The 17,347-nt window shown below is 41.7% G+C and overlaps 1 protein-coding gene across 4 annotated transcripts in view; it reads left to right on the top strand.

Annotated features, from left to right (window-relative positions):
* Positions 1–189: 189 nt before the first annotated feature.
* Positions 190–17,347, top strand: part of sgip1a (SH3GL interacting endocytic adaptor 1a) — a 92,558-nt gene continuing 75,400 nt past the window's right edge. For 3 of the 4 annotated variants that reach the window (XM_034210286.1, XM_034210296.1, XM_034210302.1), the window contains exon 1: positions 14,134–14,191. In XM_034210286.1, coding sequence (XP_034066177.1) covers positions 14,149–14,191 — 43 coding nt within the window. In that variant the 5' untranslated portion in view covers positions 14,134–14,148. Of the gene's footprint in view, positions 299–2,784; positions 2,881–14,133; positions 14,192–17,347 lie in introns of those variants that run through there. The other variant, XM_034210317.1, reaches the window with a different exon arrangement.

Genomic DNA, 17,347 nt, shown 5'->3' on the forward strand with positions numbered 1-17,347 from the left:
ACTTAAGGTAGCCAGACAGACACACCTACTTGCACATTTAGCTGTAGAAGGATACCACATTTTCACAAATATAAATAACACATGTATGAATCATTATCGGACCAGCAGACCATTGATTTATCATGACGATGAAAACGTTCGGTTTTGCTGATGCACGAGCAAGACGGTTGATAAGGCCATGTCACTTCCGGCGTCCATGTTCATTGGCTTGACTAAACAGTCGCAAATTCGAAAAGGGTTCTATCGTTGGTTTCATCCGAACAGTGCAAATAAGGAAATAATAAGTTGTCCATAAGCGGTAAGTGTTGTTTTTTTCTCTTGATAATTACCGGAGCTTATAGTTAGCTAGCTCTGTATTGAATGTAAACATTAGTGTAGCTAACAGTTTCTACTGCTAACTGTGAAAACTATGACAGCTCCAAACTGAGGCTGACTCTGCGTTAGTGTATTTATTTGGAAATGTATTTTACCTGTGTGCTGTTTTACATCTCAAATACTTTGCTTATCATGTTTTAAAACGAAAAACACATTTTACTGGCTGTCAGGTGTTTAGCTAGCTCAGGTAAACAGCAGCGATCCACTACGGCCTAAACATCGTTTGAATCAAGCCTGGAGGAACTCTGAATATGTCAAGGGTTAGCAAGCTTATCTTAAAACCTATGTTGAATAGGAGTGTGCTTTTGTTACTATTTGCCAGCTTTAATGATTTGTGTATGCTGAAAGTAAGTCCAGTCCAGCCCTATACTATATGTCATACATACAATTGTTTTTTTAATATAATTGTTTGCCAGATAACAAGAGTTGGCCTGTGTATTTTTGGCCTTAATCAATGCTACTGTAACCATGGAGACCCTTTGCATGAAGTGATCTAAATAAACGTTTCATTAGTAACTGGGATCAACATTTATCATAATTTTCTCATTAATGAAATTGAAAGAGGTAGTGACCACAACATCTCTAGTAAGCCACTTGCTGCTGCCACTTTTATATGACATAATGGATAAAAGCTGGGGGGAAACCAGGAAGAATAGAAATGTACTTGACACAAATGTTTACCTTAGTTTTTGACAATCCATACATTCAACAAAGTGTTCACATGTTGCTGAAGCCTATATTCGAATTAAGAAAAAAAAACTCAAGGCAAATGGTTGTTGTTGTAACACACTTACAGATTGTTATTTTGAACCTTCTTTCCAATTATGGATTACAGATTTACAGCATTTTTTTTCTGGTCAGTCCTCAAGGTTTAAATGAGACAGTCAAGCTCAGACACAAGTAATCTAGTCATTTGTAAACATGCAACCTTTTGACAATACTGAAAACACAATGCAGCCATTCAGCAGCTGGTTGAAGTTTATTACCAATGTTGCAGATGGTGTGGAGTAGAGAGAGAGAGAAGAAGGGGATACAAGACTCATAGGCTTTGTCATCTGAAACAGCTGAGTAATTGTGTTTTGGCTGAAGTGTGGTCAGTTCAATTTACTTTGTTCGATTGGCAAAGCTAACAGCATCATAATGTTTGGCAGCTTAGTAAAAATATGACCATATTATTTGTTTGTAGAAATAGGCTCTGATATTGCGGTCTTATCCTTTGAGGCATTGGCAGTAGATATTTTTAAGTTGTCTTAAACAAAAGCTAAGTACAGATGTAAGACGTAGCTCTGCGCTTTGTGGGTATCGCGTTGGGACAACTATTGCATCCCAGAGGCCTGCATGTGTGAGAGTTCAAGCAGAGTGAGTTCAAGCAGAGGTTTGTGATATGTGGGAAAAGCTGTGGGGGAGAGAAGGGATTGCCAAGCCTGAGAGTGATGAGGGAGAAATGAGGTTTCAGTTTTAGGTGGACTTTTCCTGGGAATTCAGCCTGGGAAAATGACTAAACTCTGTTTCCTGTGTAGAGCTGTGAAAACGAAAATGAAATAGGAAAGTAATTAAGTAGCAATCAGAACCTCCTGTACCAAGGTATTTTAGACCCACTATAAAACATATTCAGAAGAGAGTCAGCAAGCACAGACTTTTCAGACCCGTTTAAACATTAAAAGTCTAAATACTTTGGATAAATAATTGATATCCAAGAATAAGAATCCTCTTTGGCAAAATCCTGCTCAAAATAAAAATCTTAAGATTCAAAAATAAGGTAATTTGCTCTCCTACCAAGTAATGTCTTGATTTGGTTTTGGTGAAAATCAATGGATTAGACACTTTTACAAAAAAAAGGGTATGCCAGTAAAGTAATGAGAACATTTTTCAGGGACCTTCACGAGGCATTGAGTGTAATTGTCCCCATGGAATGAATTTCTACTTTTTGATCGAATATAAAAATATAAAGAGGTAGGAACTCTTCCTCAGCCGACTCACATGGTTAGATATAGAAAGTGTTATTACTGAGACATGGTGACTCATTCATGCTGCTTTTGCCTTGGATTTTTTCCTGGGGGAAGCCTCACAGTATGAGCTAGTGCGGAGGAGCAAGGATTTCCTGAGAGATTCAGTAAATCAGATCTGTCTGCCCGGTTAGGAAGACACCAACATAAACACCATTTGGAGCAAACCCATCATCTATGTTTGTGAATGATCTGAACATTTCTGTTTTTAATTATAAAGCAAAGTTATTATTATTTATATAAAAAATATTTTTAACAAGTTTTCACATTTGGCAAGTCTGCAAAGTATCTGAACAATCAATGTTAAGATGTACTTTTAAATACATTTCTAGGATCTATTTGGGTACCAGGAAGATGATTATTAAGGGTTTCATTTATTCATGCTTTTTTGTGTGTTTTCCAGGTCACAAATGGACATTGCTGTGAAAAATAAACTGGCTATACAGACGTGAAGGAAAAGGGCAGAACATCTTGGGACAAGAATTTCATTAATCATCAGGTAACAAAATTAGATTTTTCACATTTAAAGTTTGTGGTATTACAAAAATAAAACGTATATATGACAGGGTATAAAAGCGTTATTAGAGGTGTTTGGTAGTAGGTGTCTGTGTTGCGGCATTATGAAAGTTGCTGAATTTAACGCAGAGAGTTCACCGGAAGTGACTGCTTTGGGTGAGCTCCGTGTGTGTGGGTGAGCTGCAGCCTTTTGTGAGGAAAATAGATTTGATTTATTATTTGACACTGAGAAGATGGTGTGAAACAAATGATAAAGCGGTGAGTAATTGAATGCAAGGCATGCTGTGCCTTCTGGGTAGAAGTGCTTCAGCATGTATGCGTATGGGGCGTTGGTTTTGATGATTTTTTTGTAGCCTATATCTCCTGCTGCATCCTGGAAGAGTGTCAGCTAAAGCATGGTGAGCAGGACTTTGAGATGTCAGTTCAAATATTTTGTTTGTGGGCACACCCATACACATTAATAAAGTTGTTGATTCCCAAGTGGGTCCACAGGACATCCCTCAGTACACTTGAACATAGCACAGACCAGAAGGACACATTTCAGTCAACACTACCAAGTAAAGGTTTAGGAAAGATCTAATACAGTATCATATTGTGTTTTGGGATACTGTATTGATTCTAAAAAGAGGCGGAATTATTTTATTAACATTAACCTGCAAAGATTAACTTTGTACTTAGTACTAACGATTAGCTAATACTAATTCACTGACAAAGATATGTGACATTTCAATATATATGCCCTGTCAAAGTACTATGATGTTGGATGTGAAAGGCATGCAAATCCTCATCCAAGTCTTCTGAATGCAGGAATAATTTACCTTTTGGATTTCTATGCATATAGTGGTGTAATAAGATCATATTACTTAAGATTCAATAAAAAAATAGGGTAGTGCAAGTCCTACTTGGTTTCTTTGCCTACATGTATTAAAATGCCTCTTAAGAGAGGGGGAGCTGGGGAGCCATGATTACCAATCATCTTTAAAACCTTTATCTTTTATATTATGCCTCAAGACTTCCTCATGATCTACTATAGTATGTCGGATGCAGGTTCATTCTTCTCACTACTGTCGGATAGAGCAGTTCTTAAAAATATACACTCTATTTTAGGATGACTCATGAAATATGGATTCATTATTAAATGCGTCATTGGGAGGGCTCCTACCGGCGCGTCACAGCACACACGTACACACACACACACACATAACATATTGGCAACCTTGTTGTGGGTGTCCAACCGACACTGAATGAGCCAGTAAGCAAGCCTAGGCAAGTTTTTCTCTTTTTTCTTTATCCGTAACGTATGGGGTTTTCTGTTCCAACCTTAGCTTCAGGCATAACAGTCATTTAGTTCAACATCATCTGTATAGGGGGCATTTTCTGGTTAAACCAGCGTTTCTCAAAGTGTGGGGCCCGCCCCACTGGTGGGGCGCAGAGATGTGATAGGTGGGTCGCGAATGGACGCGATGAACGGGAGATTATTTTCTTATTTTTTAATAAACTTTTTGGACCTCAGGCCGGAATCGAACCTGGGTCCTTGCGGGCGGTAGTGGACTGTTTACAGCCGGAGACTCGCAACGGCGGTGGACTTTCACAGCGCCGGAGCCTCGCAACGGCGGGTGTTTGCGGTGACGGATGTGTATACCGGCGCAGCGGCGCTGTGAAAGTCCACGGCCCACCTATGCCAGAGCCAGCGGTCCATCAACAGCAGCGGCACACCGGGAAAAGTCCTGAATCTCCCGATGGACAATCCGAGCCTGCTCACACGCACACAACTGAAACCATTGGGCAGAGAGCTGTGCACATTCTTCTTCCCTTCGCCACATCTTATCTCTGTGAAATGGGCTTTTCAGCTGTTGCAACACTGAAAACAAAATACAGATCTCGGCTCAACATTGAGCACGACTTGAGAGTGGCATTATAATAATTATAATAATACATTTGATTTTTAGACGCCTTTCATGACACCCAAGGACACCGTACAATTTGTTAAAAAAAGAAGAAAAGAAAACGCTAATAGGCAACAGAACATGATAAAAACACAAACAGGAAATCAGGTTATGGTTATGTAGGGCTTTGTAAGTGAGTAGTAGGTTTTTGAAGTTGATACGGGATTGAACAGGGAGCCAGTGGAGTTGGATGAGGATGGGGGTGATGTGTTCTGAGGCCTTGGTGCCGGTGACGATCTGGGCTGCAGAGTTCTGTATGATTTGTAGTTTATTGATGAGCTTGGTGGGTATGCCTGAAAGGATGGCGTTACAGCAGTTGATGCGGGACGTGACAAATGCATTGACCAGGACTTCAGTGTTTGATTGAGAAAGGGATGGGCGGAGTCTGGAGATGTTGCGTATGTGGAAGAAGGCAGTCCGGGTGATGTTATTTATGTGAAGTGAAAATGAGAGGGAGCTGTCCAGGATGACACCAAGGCTCTTAACTTGGCCAGAGAAGGGGATGGAGTAGCCATCAATAATGAGGTTGGAGGCAGGGGAGGATTATCAAGCCTGCAACCGCGTTTTGAAAAGATGTGTAGTGCAAAACAGGCTCATTGCAGTCACTAATAATCCAGTGATGAGACTCATGCATTCAATTGGTCATTTGCATTGCTGAATGTATTTCATGAATGTATGAATGTATTGATTTTCTCTATTTTAAACTGATGTTATTTGTTATTGATGTTATTTGTTATTATTGACTGATGTTATTTGTTATTGATTTTATTTGTTATTATTGACTGATGTTATTTGTTATTGATTTTATTTGTTATTATTGACTGATGTTATTTGTTATTGATTTTATTTGTTATTATTGACTGATGTTATTTGTTATAAGATGTAGAACTTGACGTTATTTAAATACATTGGACAATTTTAAGCTTGGCCTACCATTGATAGCACAATTGCATAGTAGGCCCTTTTTCTATATGTTTAGAACCCAGCCCATTTGAGGCAAGGATTGACACCATTGCACTTTTATTTTCTCTATTTCTGAAATGTTATTTGTTATTGATTTTCTCTGTTTTTGAACTGATGTTATTTGTTATAGATATATTGTTATAGAACGATACATTTGACAATTTTAAACTTGGCCTACCATTTTATTGGAGCGATGAGGGACAGATGGGGCTTGAAAAGGCCCACCTGTTCAAAGTGGGGAATGACAGAAAAAGTTTGAGAACCACTGGGTTAAACGGAGCCCAACCTTCAAATTAAATAAAAACATTTTTATTTTTAAATGTCCCCTTGTATTATCTAATAAGCTATTAGGGAGTGTCTGTCTCATGTCTTTGCTATTTGTGTTGTCTTTTAAATACTTTGCAACTCCCTGCAGTGAGTTCATGTGGCTCCATTCTGTCATCTCAGCCATGCTGTCCAAGCAAAGGCCGGTACTCTTGGGAGCGGCCTAATTTAAACCTCTCCACTGTTTATAAATATAAGCTGATTGTATAGCTAGTTTGGCCTCTGTTTATTTAGGCTTGGGCCCTGTGTGGAAATGGTAATTGGTGTGAGTAAGAGGGATTTATTGGACCGGTGTTGACATCCTGGAGATCATTAGGGAGACCACAGACCAGACTGGGCCAGTATCAGAGGGATGAGCTCATCTTTTCCACCCCTGTCTGAGGCTGGAGGGGAGAACTTGAATTTCAGAGGGGGCTTGTAACAGGGGTTGAATAGCCGCTTTCACACCAAGTACTTTGCCGTACTTAGTGCCCAGCACTTAGACCCCGTTTACACGAGGATGAAACGGGTTGTATCTGCATAGTTTCTCTTGCGTATAGCCCTTTCGTTTACACAAGGCCGTATAAAACGATAGAAACGGACCCCGCAAACGATAACGGGTCCCAAGGTGGATAGATTTGCAAGCGAAACGTTCTGGGGGGTCAAACGGATCCGTCTGTACCCCTCTATACGATCATTTTCTGATAACGATGAAATAGCCCCGCCTCCCTCTCCCCACGTCTCCTGCTCAGAGATCAGCTTCTGTTAGACAGCTATGCCATACATTTCAGTGCATGACATTAAGGATTTTGGGAGATGGCCCTGTGGGCCATCTAAGCTAATTTACAGATGGCCCTGAGCCCAATAGAGATTGCCCTGAAAAAACACACACTTCAGGTTAGAATATCACACGTAGCTATTAATGAATTAATTACCTCTCAAACTACCTAAACTAGTTATAGATATGTTTAGTTTTACTGTCGGGTCACTCAATACTGGATCCGCGAGCTGCATGATACTGGCATAATAGATTGCCCGATCGGGCAACCAGCAGGTGAGGCTTCATTGCCCGAGCTAAATACTAGATGGCCCCCGGGCCATCGTGCAGTCCTTAATGTCGAGCCCTGCATTTTTGCATACATTCACAGTAAATATTTATTCAGTATGATAGCTGTCTAACAGAAGTTAAATCCATTTCTCACTTATTCTGACAATGTAATTAACCCCAAATAAAAGAACCCCATAAAAAGAGTTGTTAAATAATAGTGAAGTCACATTGTAATAACAATAACTCATCTCTCTCGAGTTTTCTTTTTGTGTTTTGCCAAAAGCCACTGTGTCAAGTGTCCTACTTGGGTTGCCGTCCGGAGTTGTCCAATATGGCGGACCATCTCGTACCCCCATGGAACTAAGTATAGATCGCGTTCACACCGGAATAAGTTCCCTGAGGAAAGATTACGCAAATGAAGCCGCTGACGTCACTTCTTCTTCTTCTGCTTTAGGTTTACTGGCAGGCCGCAAACCACTTCACGGCGTATACTGCCACCCGAAGTCCCCGGCCGGAAGTGCCCGGAGTTGGGGACTGGCTTCAGTAGAAGCTGCTGGGACTCCCAGCAGGTTCTACTGAAGCCTTCCGAGTAAATCGCCTGAACGCCAACATCAGAAATTGGTACTTTTTTTCTCCCCAGGCTAGTATCACCTCTCTAGCAGGAACTAACAATGGGGGTAAAAGTTCTCTGAACTAAGTTCTCTTTTTGGTGTGAACGCAAAATTCCAGGCACTATCGGAACTAAACGGGAAAAGTACTCCGGTGTGAAAGCGCCTAATGTCTTTGGTTTTAATCTGGGGCTACAGGGCAGGGAAGCATAAGGAAATGTAGTCGTACAAGACTTTAATTGGAAGTTTAAAGTGTCAATGAGTTGCATTTATTTTTGTTTTAAACTGAACACATGGAACCATTCGTTTGTGTGGCTGGTATAAAGTCAGACTGTCTGAATATCTTTTTCAATGTGATCCAGGGTTTGCGCCAGATTGTTCAGCCCGCTGCCCGTGCCAGAGTTGTAGAACACTTTCACAGACAAATAAACTGAACACACACTCTGCAAGATTACGTTACTGCTGACTTCATACACACTGCACACACATGCTTGCTCTTTCTCTCCCTCAACAGAGCGTACACTCACCATGGTATCCTGGGCTGAACAGTGGTGGTTCAATGTTCATAGCCAAAATCATAATTAGTTCATTATTCTCTGCCTTTCTCTCACTGCACTGTGCTGCATTCACACCGGACGCGATGCGATGTTTGGGGGCGGCGCGACTACATGTAAAGTCAATGCAGAGATGCGGACAGACGCAAATTCGCTCCGACGGCGAACATGAAGCGGTTGATGCGAATGTCGCGGCGCGATTGGAGGGGGCCGCGACAACCGCTCAAGTTCAATTTGTTCAAATCGAGCGTCAAATTCCCATGACACGATCTCGCGGTAGCCAATCAGTGGTGAGGATCTCAGCCTGCCTTCACAGCTACAAATACATATCCCCAGTGCCATCAGACTAAACAATCCAAGTCCAGACCTAGCAGTTAGCCTCCTCAGCATCATCAAGTAATAAGGAAGTGTGTGCAAATTACAAAGATAACGTGTGTGTGTGTGCGTGCGTGCGTGCGTGCGTGCGTGCGTGCGTGCGTGCGTGCGTGCGTGCGTGCGTGCGTGCGTGCCTGGGAAGGGCAGCAAGTAGGGTAAGGACAGAGAACATTGTGTCGGCCTGCTGTACTAACAGACAGAGAGTATCAAGAGTGGCTAGATGGCACGTAGGCACTCGACATGGCACGCTGCCACTGCCACACCATATCGCCCTGCATGCCTTCCCCTGAGTGGAAATAGAGTTGTTTTGGTTTCACTGCACTCACTGCTGGCTAATCTGTGGGTGGCTGTTTGTCTGTGTACATTAATTGACGGGTGCTTAATCATCGTCCCTCATCAGGGCACTTTGAGGGTTGGGGTGAGTTAGATCAGGGTGGAGGTTTGCAGGGATGTTGCTTCAGCAGCGTGCAGGACATGGCTCGAGGCCATGGGGCATGAGACGTGACAGTTGCAACATGAGCACAGGGAAGTCCCTGTATAGAGATGACGTTTACTGAAAAAGTGTTGACATACTTCCAGGTTAAGGTAGAGTACTCCTTCTTGGTAAAAAGTGATAGGGATAAAGATAGAATCTCATTTTTATCAGTTTCAGGTTTCTTTTTATGAATTTCAGTGCATTTTTAATGTGAAAAGGTGACTCAAGTTTGGCATCCAGGCGCACTATAGAATATCACTCTTCCTTCCGTTTAACTTTATCTGGAGGGCGGTGCACTAGTCACCTGCTTGAGGGTAAAATGACTACTTTTTACATTATTTTAATAATTTATTGTTTGTCATTCATAGAGCCCAATTTTATATATTTATTATATTTACTCCAACCATAAGCCAGAAAACGAATCTACTTTAAGCTACGTCCTGGTGATGTGCTGTGCAGTTTTCACCACCCTCTGTAGAGTCTTACGGTTGAGGGTCTTAACATACCAGGCCGTGATGCAGCCGGTCAGGATCCTCTCTATGGTGCACCTGTAGAAGGTCAGGATCCTCTCTATGGTGCTCCTGTAGAAGGTCAGGATACTCTCTCTGATGCACCTGTAGAAGGTCAGGATCCTCTCTATGGTGCTCCTGTAGAAGGTCAGGATCCTCTCTATGGTGCTCCTGTAGAAGGTCAGGATCCTCTCTATGGTGCTCCTGTAGAAGATCAGGATACTCTCTATGGTGCTCCTGTAGAAGGTCAGGATACTCTCTCTTACCTCATTCACACCAACGGTGTTTCAGGGCCGGTTCGGAGCTGGAGCTTGAAAAGCACCGGGTTTTCCTGTTCACACCGCAGCGGAGCAGCCTCTTAGCTCCGGAATCCGGTTCGTTTCAAGCACCAAAAAATCGTCCGGCTAGAGCAAAAGCACCGCATACGTCACGCTTACGTCGAGGCGGGGGCAGGGGCGGGATCAACTCCTGAACAACAACAACAAGCCAGCGTTTTATCCAGTTTGTACACAACGATGGAGAAACTTAACAAGCAGCAGTGGTCCACTGAAGAGACCAGCTACCTACTGGTCTTCCGAAGAGGTACAGAGGAAGCTGGAGCACAATCGGCCATTGTTGTTGTCGGTGTGAGCTGTGAGGGGTTTCCGCGCGGTTTGGCTTTATGAAGCAGGCACGCAAATGGTTACGTCATGACGCAAACGATGACGCAATGACGCAGCACCGGTCGGACTCTGGGCAGTGTGAAAAGAGCCGGAGCTAAACCGAAGAACCGGTTCTGAACCTGAAAAGCTCTAGCACGGAGCTTGAACCGGAGTTGCGTTGGTGTGAATGAGGTATCTGATGCACCTGTAGAAGGTCAGGATCCTCTCTATGGTGCTCATGTAGAAGGTCAGGGTCCTCTCTATGGTGCACCTGTAGAAGCCAGGTCAGGATCCTCTCTATGGTGCTCCTGTAGAAGGTCAGGATCCTCTCTATGGTGCACCTGTAGAAGGTCAGGGTCCTCTCTTGCGGCTTTCACACCAGCGCTTTTCCCTTTCTAGCTCCGAGCTAGAGCTTTTCTGCTTCAGCTCCGGTTTCCCTTTTCTGCTCCCGCTCTGTTCACACCGCCCTGCTGCGTCATGACGTCACCGTTTACATCGCTGATTTGATCCCCAGCGGCGTTACGGCGCTCACAACAACAACAACAACTGCGTCGGGTCGATGATCGTGTTGCTTTTAATCACACGAAGCCATATTAAATTATATAACGACTTCTCCAACCTTATGCTTTTCTCCAGAGTGCCGTGGTTCATTGTTTATTAATGTGTTTCTGCGGCATTTACCGACCGCTGCAGTGTTGGCTGCTCTTCCACGGGAGTTTATTCTCCCGTTAGCTCCCGGTTAGCTCACACTGCAGCGGCCGCTCTAAAGTAATCACTGTCCAACTCACACAAGCAGCTGATACATATCCCCAGTTCCCCTTAAGTGAATGTGTCAGTCTGAATTGACGCTTTTTGGCATCACAACGCTGTTATGAACGTTTCTCTGGTATACAATCGGTGATCTTAGCATAGCAACCGAAGCTTAACTGACTACTTGCTATTGCTATCCTATTGTGGCATAAATCGTTTTCTACAGGCACATTTTACCGGCGTATTTTTATTATGATTCTACTTGTGATAGTCGGACACGATAACCTGTGCAGCCCATGTATTGATTCCATCCGATAGCTGCTATAATACAAAACAAAACGTCTGCCTCTCTCCACAATGATCAATAACAGTGAACGGATGGTCAAAGTTCATTAATAAACAATGAACCACGGCACTCTGGAGCAAAGTATAAGGTTGGAGAAGTCGTTATTCAATTTATTCTGGCTTCGTGTGATTAAAAGCAACACGATCATCGACCCGACGCAGTTCCCCGTTGTTGTGAGCGCCGTAATGCCGTTGGGGAGCAAATCAGCGATGTAAACGGTGACGTCATGACGCAGCAGTGGCAGCACCAGTCGGGTGCTGGGCGGTGTGAACAGAGCGGGAGCAGAAAAGGGAAACCAGAGCTGAACCAGAAAAGCTCTAGCTCGGAGCTAGAAAGGGAAAAGCGCTGGTGTGAAAGCCGCATTAGCTCCGGAATCCGGTTCACTTCCAGCTCCAAAAAATTGTCGGTCTAGATGCAAGAGCTTCGGAGCTAAGAGGCGGCGCCGCTGCGGTGTGAACAGGAAAAACCGGCACTTTTCAGGCTCCAGCTCCGAGCCGGAACTGAAAACGCGTTGGTGTGAAAGGGGCATCTATGGTGCACCTGTAGAAGGTCAGGGTCCTCTCTATGGTGCACCTGTAGAAGGTCAGGATCCTCTCTATGGTGCACCTGTAGAAGGTCAGGGTCCTCTCTATGGTGCACCTGTAGAAGGTCAGGATCCTCTCTATGGTGCACCTGTAGAAGGTCAGGATCCTCTCTATGGTGCACCTGTAGAAGTTGCAGAGTATCCTGGAGTCCATGTTGAACCTCCTCAGCCTGCGGAGGAAGAAGAGCCGCTGTCGAGCTGTTTGGGTGATGGTGTTTGTTTGATGAGTCCATGTCAGGTCCTCAGTGATTTGGACACCTAGGAACCTGAACCTGCTGACTCTCCAAATTAGTCCCATTGATGGCAATAGGCCAACTTGGATTTATATTTTTGTGGATCTTTTTCAAAGAAATGAACCATCTAGAATTGTTCAGCACGAGCCGTTTATGGCGCAAATGCAAGAGCAAAGATTGTGCAAGATTAATATTTTACTTCTGCAAGGGAGGATTGCAGATGTAACATTTGATAAATGTACCGGTGGCACTATGGTGGCACTATGATGCCTTATCCCCCCCTTCACTTGCCAGATGATACTGGCAGTTTTCCCCAACATACAGTTATCCCTTCTAAAATGTTTTCATACAGTAACAGAGTGATGACCCATTTGAATTTGTATTGCCGTGTATGCTCGTCCTTAGAAGAGCTCTGGACCTGCAACACAGATGCAGAGAGAATACATCGCTGAAAAATAGCCAGAGCAGTGCAACACTGCACCCCACTGGTGCGAGACATGAGCAAAGGTGGAGAGAAAGTAGGTCAGAGGGAGGGAGTTAGAGAGTTTGGTTGCCGACTGTATGGATGGGAGGGAGACAGACAGACGCAGGGTATAGGGGTGGAGAGAGGGAACAAGAGGCCTACATTGGATGACGATAGGAAATCATATTTGCTTTTTTTATTTTGAATCTTCTGCTTTTGATGTAATCTGGCTCATTTTTCACAAGTATTTGCCAACTGGAGCATTTATAAAATGTTCCTAATATATTAGGATCCTTGCCCTTATTCTATTTTACAAACGTAGGTGTCACCCATCTATCTACAGTATCTATCTATCTATAATTATGACAATGAAATCAAAATATGTAATTGGTGATATTGCACCTGCAGGTATCAAGTTTATAGTTTAAAGCTAAAATATTGTAGCTGACCTGTATTACATGATGCTTTCATAGTTTACACTGGGTTTAGTGTTGCAGTAACCCAGTCTGAATTTGATAGTGTGGATGTTTTATCTTGATACAGGAAAATCAAATAATGGCTTTGACTTGGATATCTCTTTTTCACTGTGTTAAATGATCATGTGGGATTTTAACAACTGCTGATATATGTGACTAACTTTCACTGACTGTACTGATCTCGAAAAATGAAACAGAGCAGCTGTAGAAGTGGAAGACGGGTTTGTTTCTAGAGGTATAGTAGAACTATATTCCAGATATTTGCAATGTGTTAAAGTGAACAGTAGATGGCGCCAGATGAGTTTAATCTGGGGTTCTTGTTGGGAAGTAAACCAATTTAGTTTTGTTCATAATTACCTGCAATTGCCAATTCTGAATGTGCTTTTCTCTAATTAAATTAAATCTAAAAGTGTACTACCTTAAATTCTCAAATGACATTCAATCAAACATGACTTTAGTTTTTTTCTTTGTCCAAAATATATTTACATGCTTCTTTGACTATGGACAACACACTTTAAGTTTGAAAGAAACTGAAGTACACTGATTCATTTTCAGCATTTTAAAATGTGACCAGACATTTCAACACCACATTGCTTTTATCTGAAGATAAGCAAAGGAAAATATTAAGGTTGTTTGTATTTCTTTACAAATGTGCGTGTTTACTGCAGTAAAGGACGTTTTGACCTTCAATGGCCAACTTGTCTCCCCTACAGAGCCACATTAATATTCTCTAGAGGTTGTGTTCCATCCCGGTTGTGTGTACGCCCTCATCGGGACACTTTCAGTTGTTAATTGTATATGCTGGCATCAGAGTACGTGCTTGTCCTGTGAACAGTCCGGCAAAGTCATGGTTGCTCCTCATTCTCGTCTTCCTTTTATCTTTTCCAGCGAATCATCTCCGTCCTCCGTTCAGTTTCTCCGTTATATCCCTCTGTCTGACTGAGGTGACAGCACGCAGGTCCATGGAGAGAGCTTTAAATGGCTGAGGAGTTGTGTACCGGCTGGTTTCGCATCATTATAGGTACATTCAAAAATAGAATGTGAATCTTACTTGAAAATAAGGAATAGAGGTCACATTATTTGTATTTTAGCAGTAGTTTGCTGTTTGTACCACAGGAAGCCATCAACCTTAACATTTATGTCAACCTTGTCAATATTTTACAGCCATAATAACATGTTGATATGGATATGTTTGTTTGCGTTTACACTCTGTATTTGCATGTTCATTGCACAGTGTGTTCTCTCTGAAGGTGCATCAGGGTACACTCTGGTAATGTCATTGAGATCTAGGAAAAAAGATGGAGAACTATATGAATTTATTCCCAAGATATTCAAAAATACACTTTATTCAAAACAACATTTATGCTATTGAGTTTGCATATCGAAAATACTGGCCTTCAATGTAGTTCAAACACAGAATTATTTTTCACTTAGTGACAATAGAAAGAGGTGTTTCATGGCTAACATGACTTTTACTTCTGCTTCTAAGATCACGGGTTAATAACCATTTTACACGCTGAAGTGCACTAATAAGACTTGTGGCTGCACTGTTTGAATGCTATTAAAAGCACAGTTCATAACATTACAGTAAATGTAGCATTTAGCTGACACTCATGAACACTACATTTGTAACAGTTTCTTATTTATGAGATTTCGGAAGATTCAAACTCAATTGATCTCTCAACTATATAAAGCACCATTGGTGTCATCTTTTTTATATATATTTTATTTAATAATAATAAAAAAACATTAGGTTGCAACACAACCTTCCTGATTTTTGTTTTCAGTTATTTTCCCCAGACATACTTCTTTTTTTTAATATTGGTAAAAGTGTTTTAAAAAGAGGTTGTAGGCCCACACGTGACAAATGACGACTCTTTGCAGTATTGTTTTTAAATGCGATTACATTCTTGTAGTTTGAAAAATGTCTGAATTTAGGTTAATTTAGATTTATACTTTTTCTAAAGAATGAAGTTAAACCCCGTCAATATAGTGATAATGGGAACATTTTCTGATGTGTTACGCGTAATCCCGACCTATAGCTTAAGCGTATTGTCTAATCCGTTTCATATTACATGAAATAAGTGTGTTTTTATTCAGGCTGCTCAAACTCCTCCAGCTCCAAAACAGAGCTTATAAAGCATTAGGCTTTATTTAGCAAATCCCCCCCTTCTTCCTCCCTCATGCTACACTCCTCCACTCGCTGGCATGGAAGCATTGGTCAGCTGCAAAATAAATGTACATATTTTCTTATTTGTTTGACAAAATATCAGCTTAGTTGCCACAGACATTATCAGTACAATGTATTGATGCCATTACAGTAGGCTGAGCAAAGTTATTTCTCCCTCCTCAGCAGTAAAGCTTCAACATGCACCAACACAGTGCTATTTATCTTCCATCAGTGAACACAAGATGGCAGTGCAGGATAATGTGCTTGTTGTCTCGCAGCTAAGAGAGTGAGCAGGGGTGAGAGATGAGGAGTCAATGAAGAAGAAAATAGGAGATGAGAATTTGAACAGAACAGATGAGGTAGATAAGGAGACAAAAGAAGGGGAGGCAGCAGAAACAATCAAAAAGGTGAGAGGACAGGGAAGTCACAAAACACAGCTTTGGGGTGAAGGGGTAAAATGAAGGGGGAGGGGCTAAGGGAGTAATAGCTGGGGGCAGGGTGGGAGGGAGGGGACCCTCTCTTTGGGGAGCATCTGCTGGAAAAGGAAAGACAGAGGGAGGAAAGGAAGGAGGTGGCGTGTGACAGAATGAGAAAAATCACGGGGGAACAAATAGAGACAAGGGATAAATCAGTTAATGAAAAGGGGAAAAAGTGATAAATGTGAGAAAGAAAACTGGACGGAGTCTCCATCACATGGCCTTAAGCATGACCGGGCAGGGAGGCACTTGGCTGGCTCTGGTTAAAGCATGACGACAGACTGACAGATGGGAGGAGAAATACTTATTTGTCCTTCTGAAATCTGTTGATGATTTGCTATATACACACCGAATATACAGAATACGTACAAGGATTTTTGTATACAAAGTCATCTGTGTGAACACTCATACACCAAACACTATGCAATTAGTTTTATGAGGCAGAGCCACTAAATACTGGGCTTCCATGGGAATGCTCACAGGACTTTTGGTATAGTGTACTGGGCATTCCTATCAATTATAATTTCCCAGGAAGGCATCTCACTCTTCACAATAATGAAACGGATATATTAATTACAAATTGAATAAAACAATTCTTAATAACCAGAAGTGAAATTGAGTTTGTTTGATTATCTGTAAAACTACAGATTACTTGTGTTTTTTTTAAGAGACCTACAAAGTAGTATTTGGAGAATTAAAGCACAATCAACAACTCAACTATTGGTGGAAAAAAAGACTATAAAGTGCTTTCTTTTAAATAAATATAGATAAATAGTGCATGATTAGATATTTGATTATGCTTTTTGTTTGTTTTAGTTTTTTCATTATTTAAAATGTTATGTTGAATTCTTTTTTGGTACTACTACTAACCCCAGGCTTTTTATTCTTTTCATTTGTTTCTTTCTGTCTTGGTCACAGCGGTACTTGTGTATATCAAGTATAACGTTTATAAAGCTAGTCAAATAGTATATAACCTTTTGAGTTTAGTATTTCAGACTAATTTCACGTTTAATAATCCACACATTTGAAAGGTGTTTTGATTGTGTTTAGTATGTCTGACTTTACAAAACAGACCTAATACATTGAAATGGGAAACATGTGTGGATGAGTTATACAGTACATTGTCATACTTCATTGCGTACTCTTGAGGTACATACTTTGCATGCATTGTAAGGATATACAGTAGGTATTGTAAGATTATGAAGACAACTGTCATACTACATGCATACAAGAACAATTAGCAATAAAAGTAATAACCCCAGAAAAAATACAATAAACTCAGTGAATAAAGTATAATTTTAGTATATTATTTGTTGTTGTTGTTGTTTTGTAGGTTTACCTAATTGTAAGTCTCCTCTGCTCTTTGGTTTGTCCACATAGCCCCCCCCCCCCTTTTCTTTCCTTCTCTCTCTCTCCCTCTGCCCCCTCTCATAGAAAATGAATCAGCACACACACACACCCACACACTCAAACAGAAGCGCACACCCCTCTCCGGGGGCTCTTCTGTCATCGGCCCTTCCTGCTCGTTGGA

This window comes from Gymnodraco acuticeps, unplaced genomic scaffold (genome assembly GCF_902827175.1).
Source record: "Gymnodraco acuticeps unplaced genomic scaffold, fGymAcu1.1, whole genome shotgun sequence".
NCBI lineage: Eukaryota > Metazoa > Chordata > Actinopteri > Perciformes > Bathydraconidae > Gymnodraco > Gymnodraco acuticeps.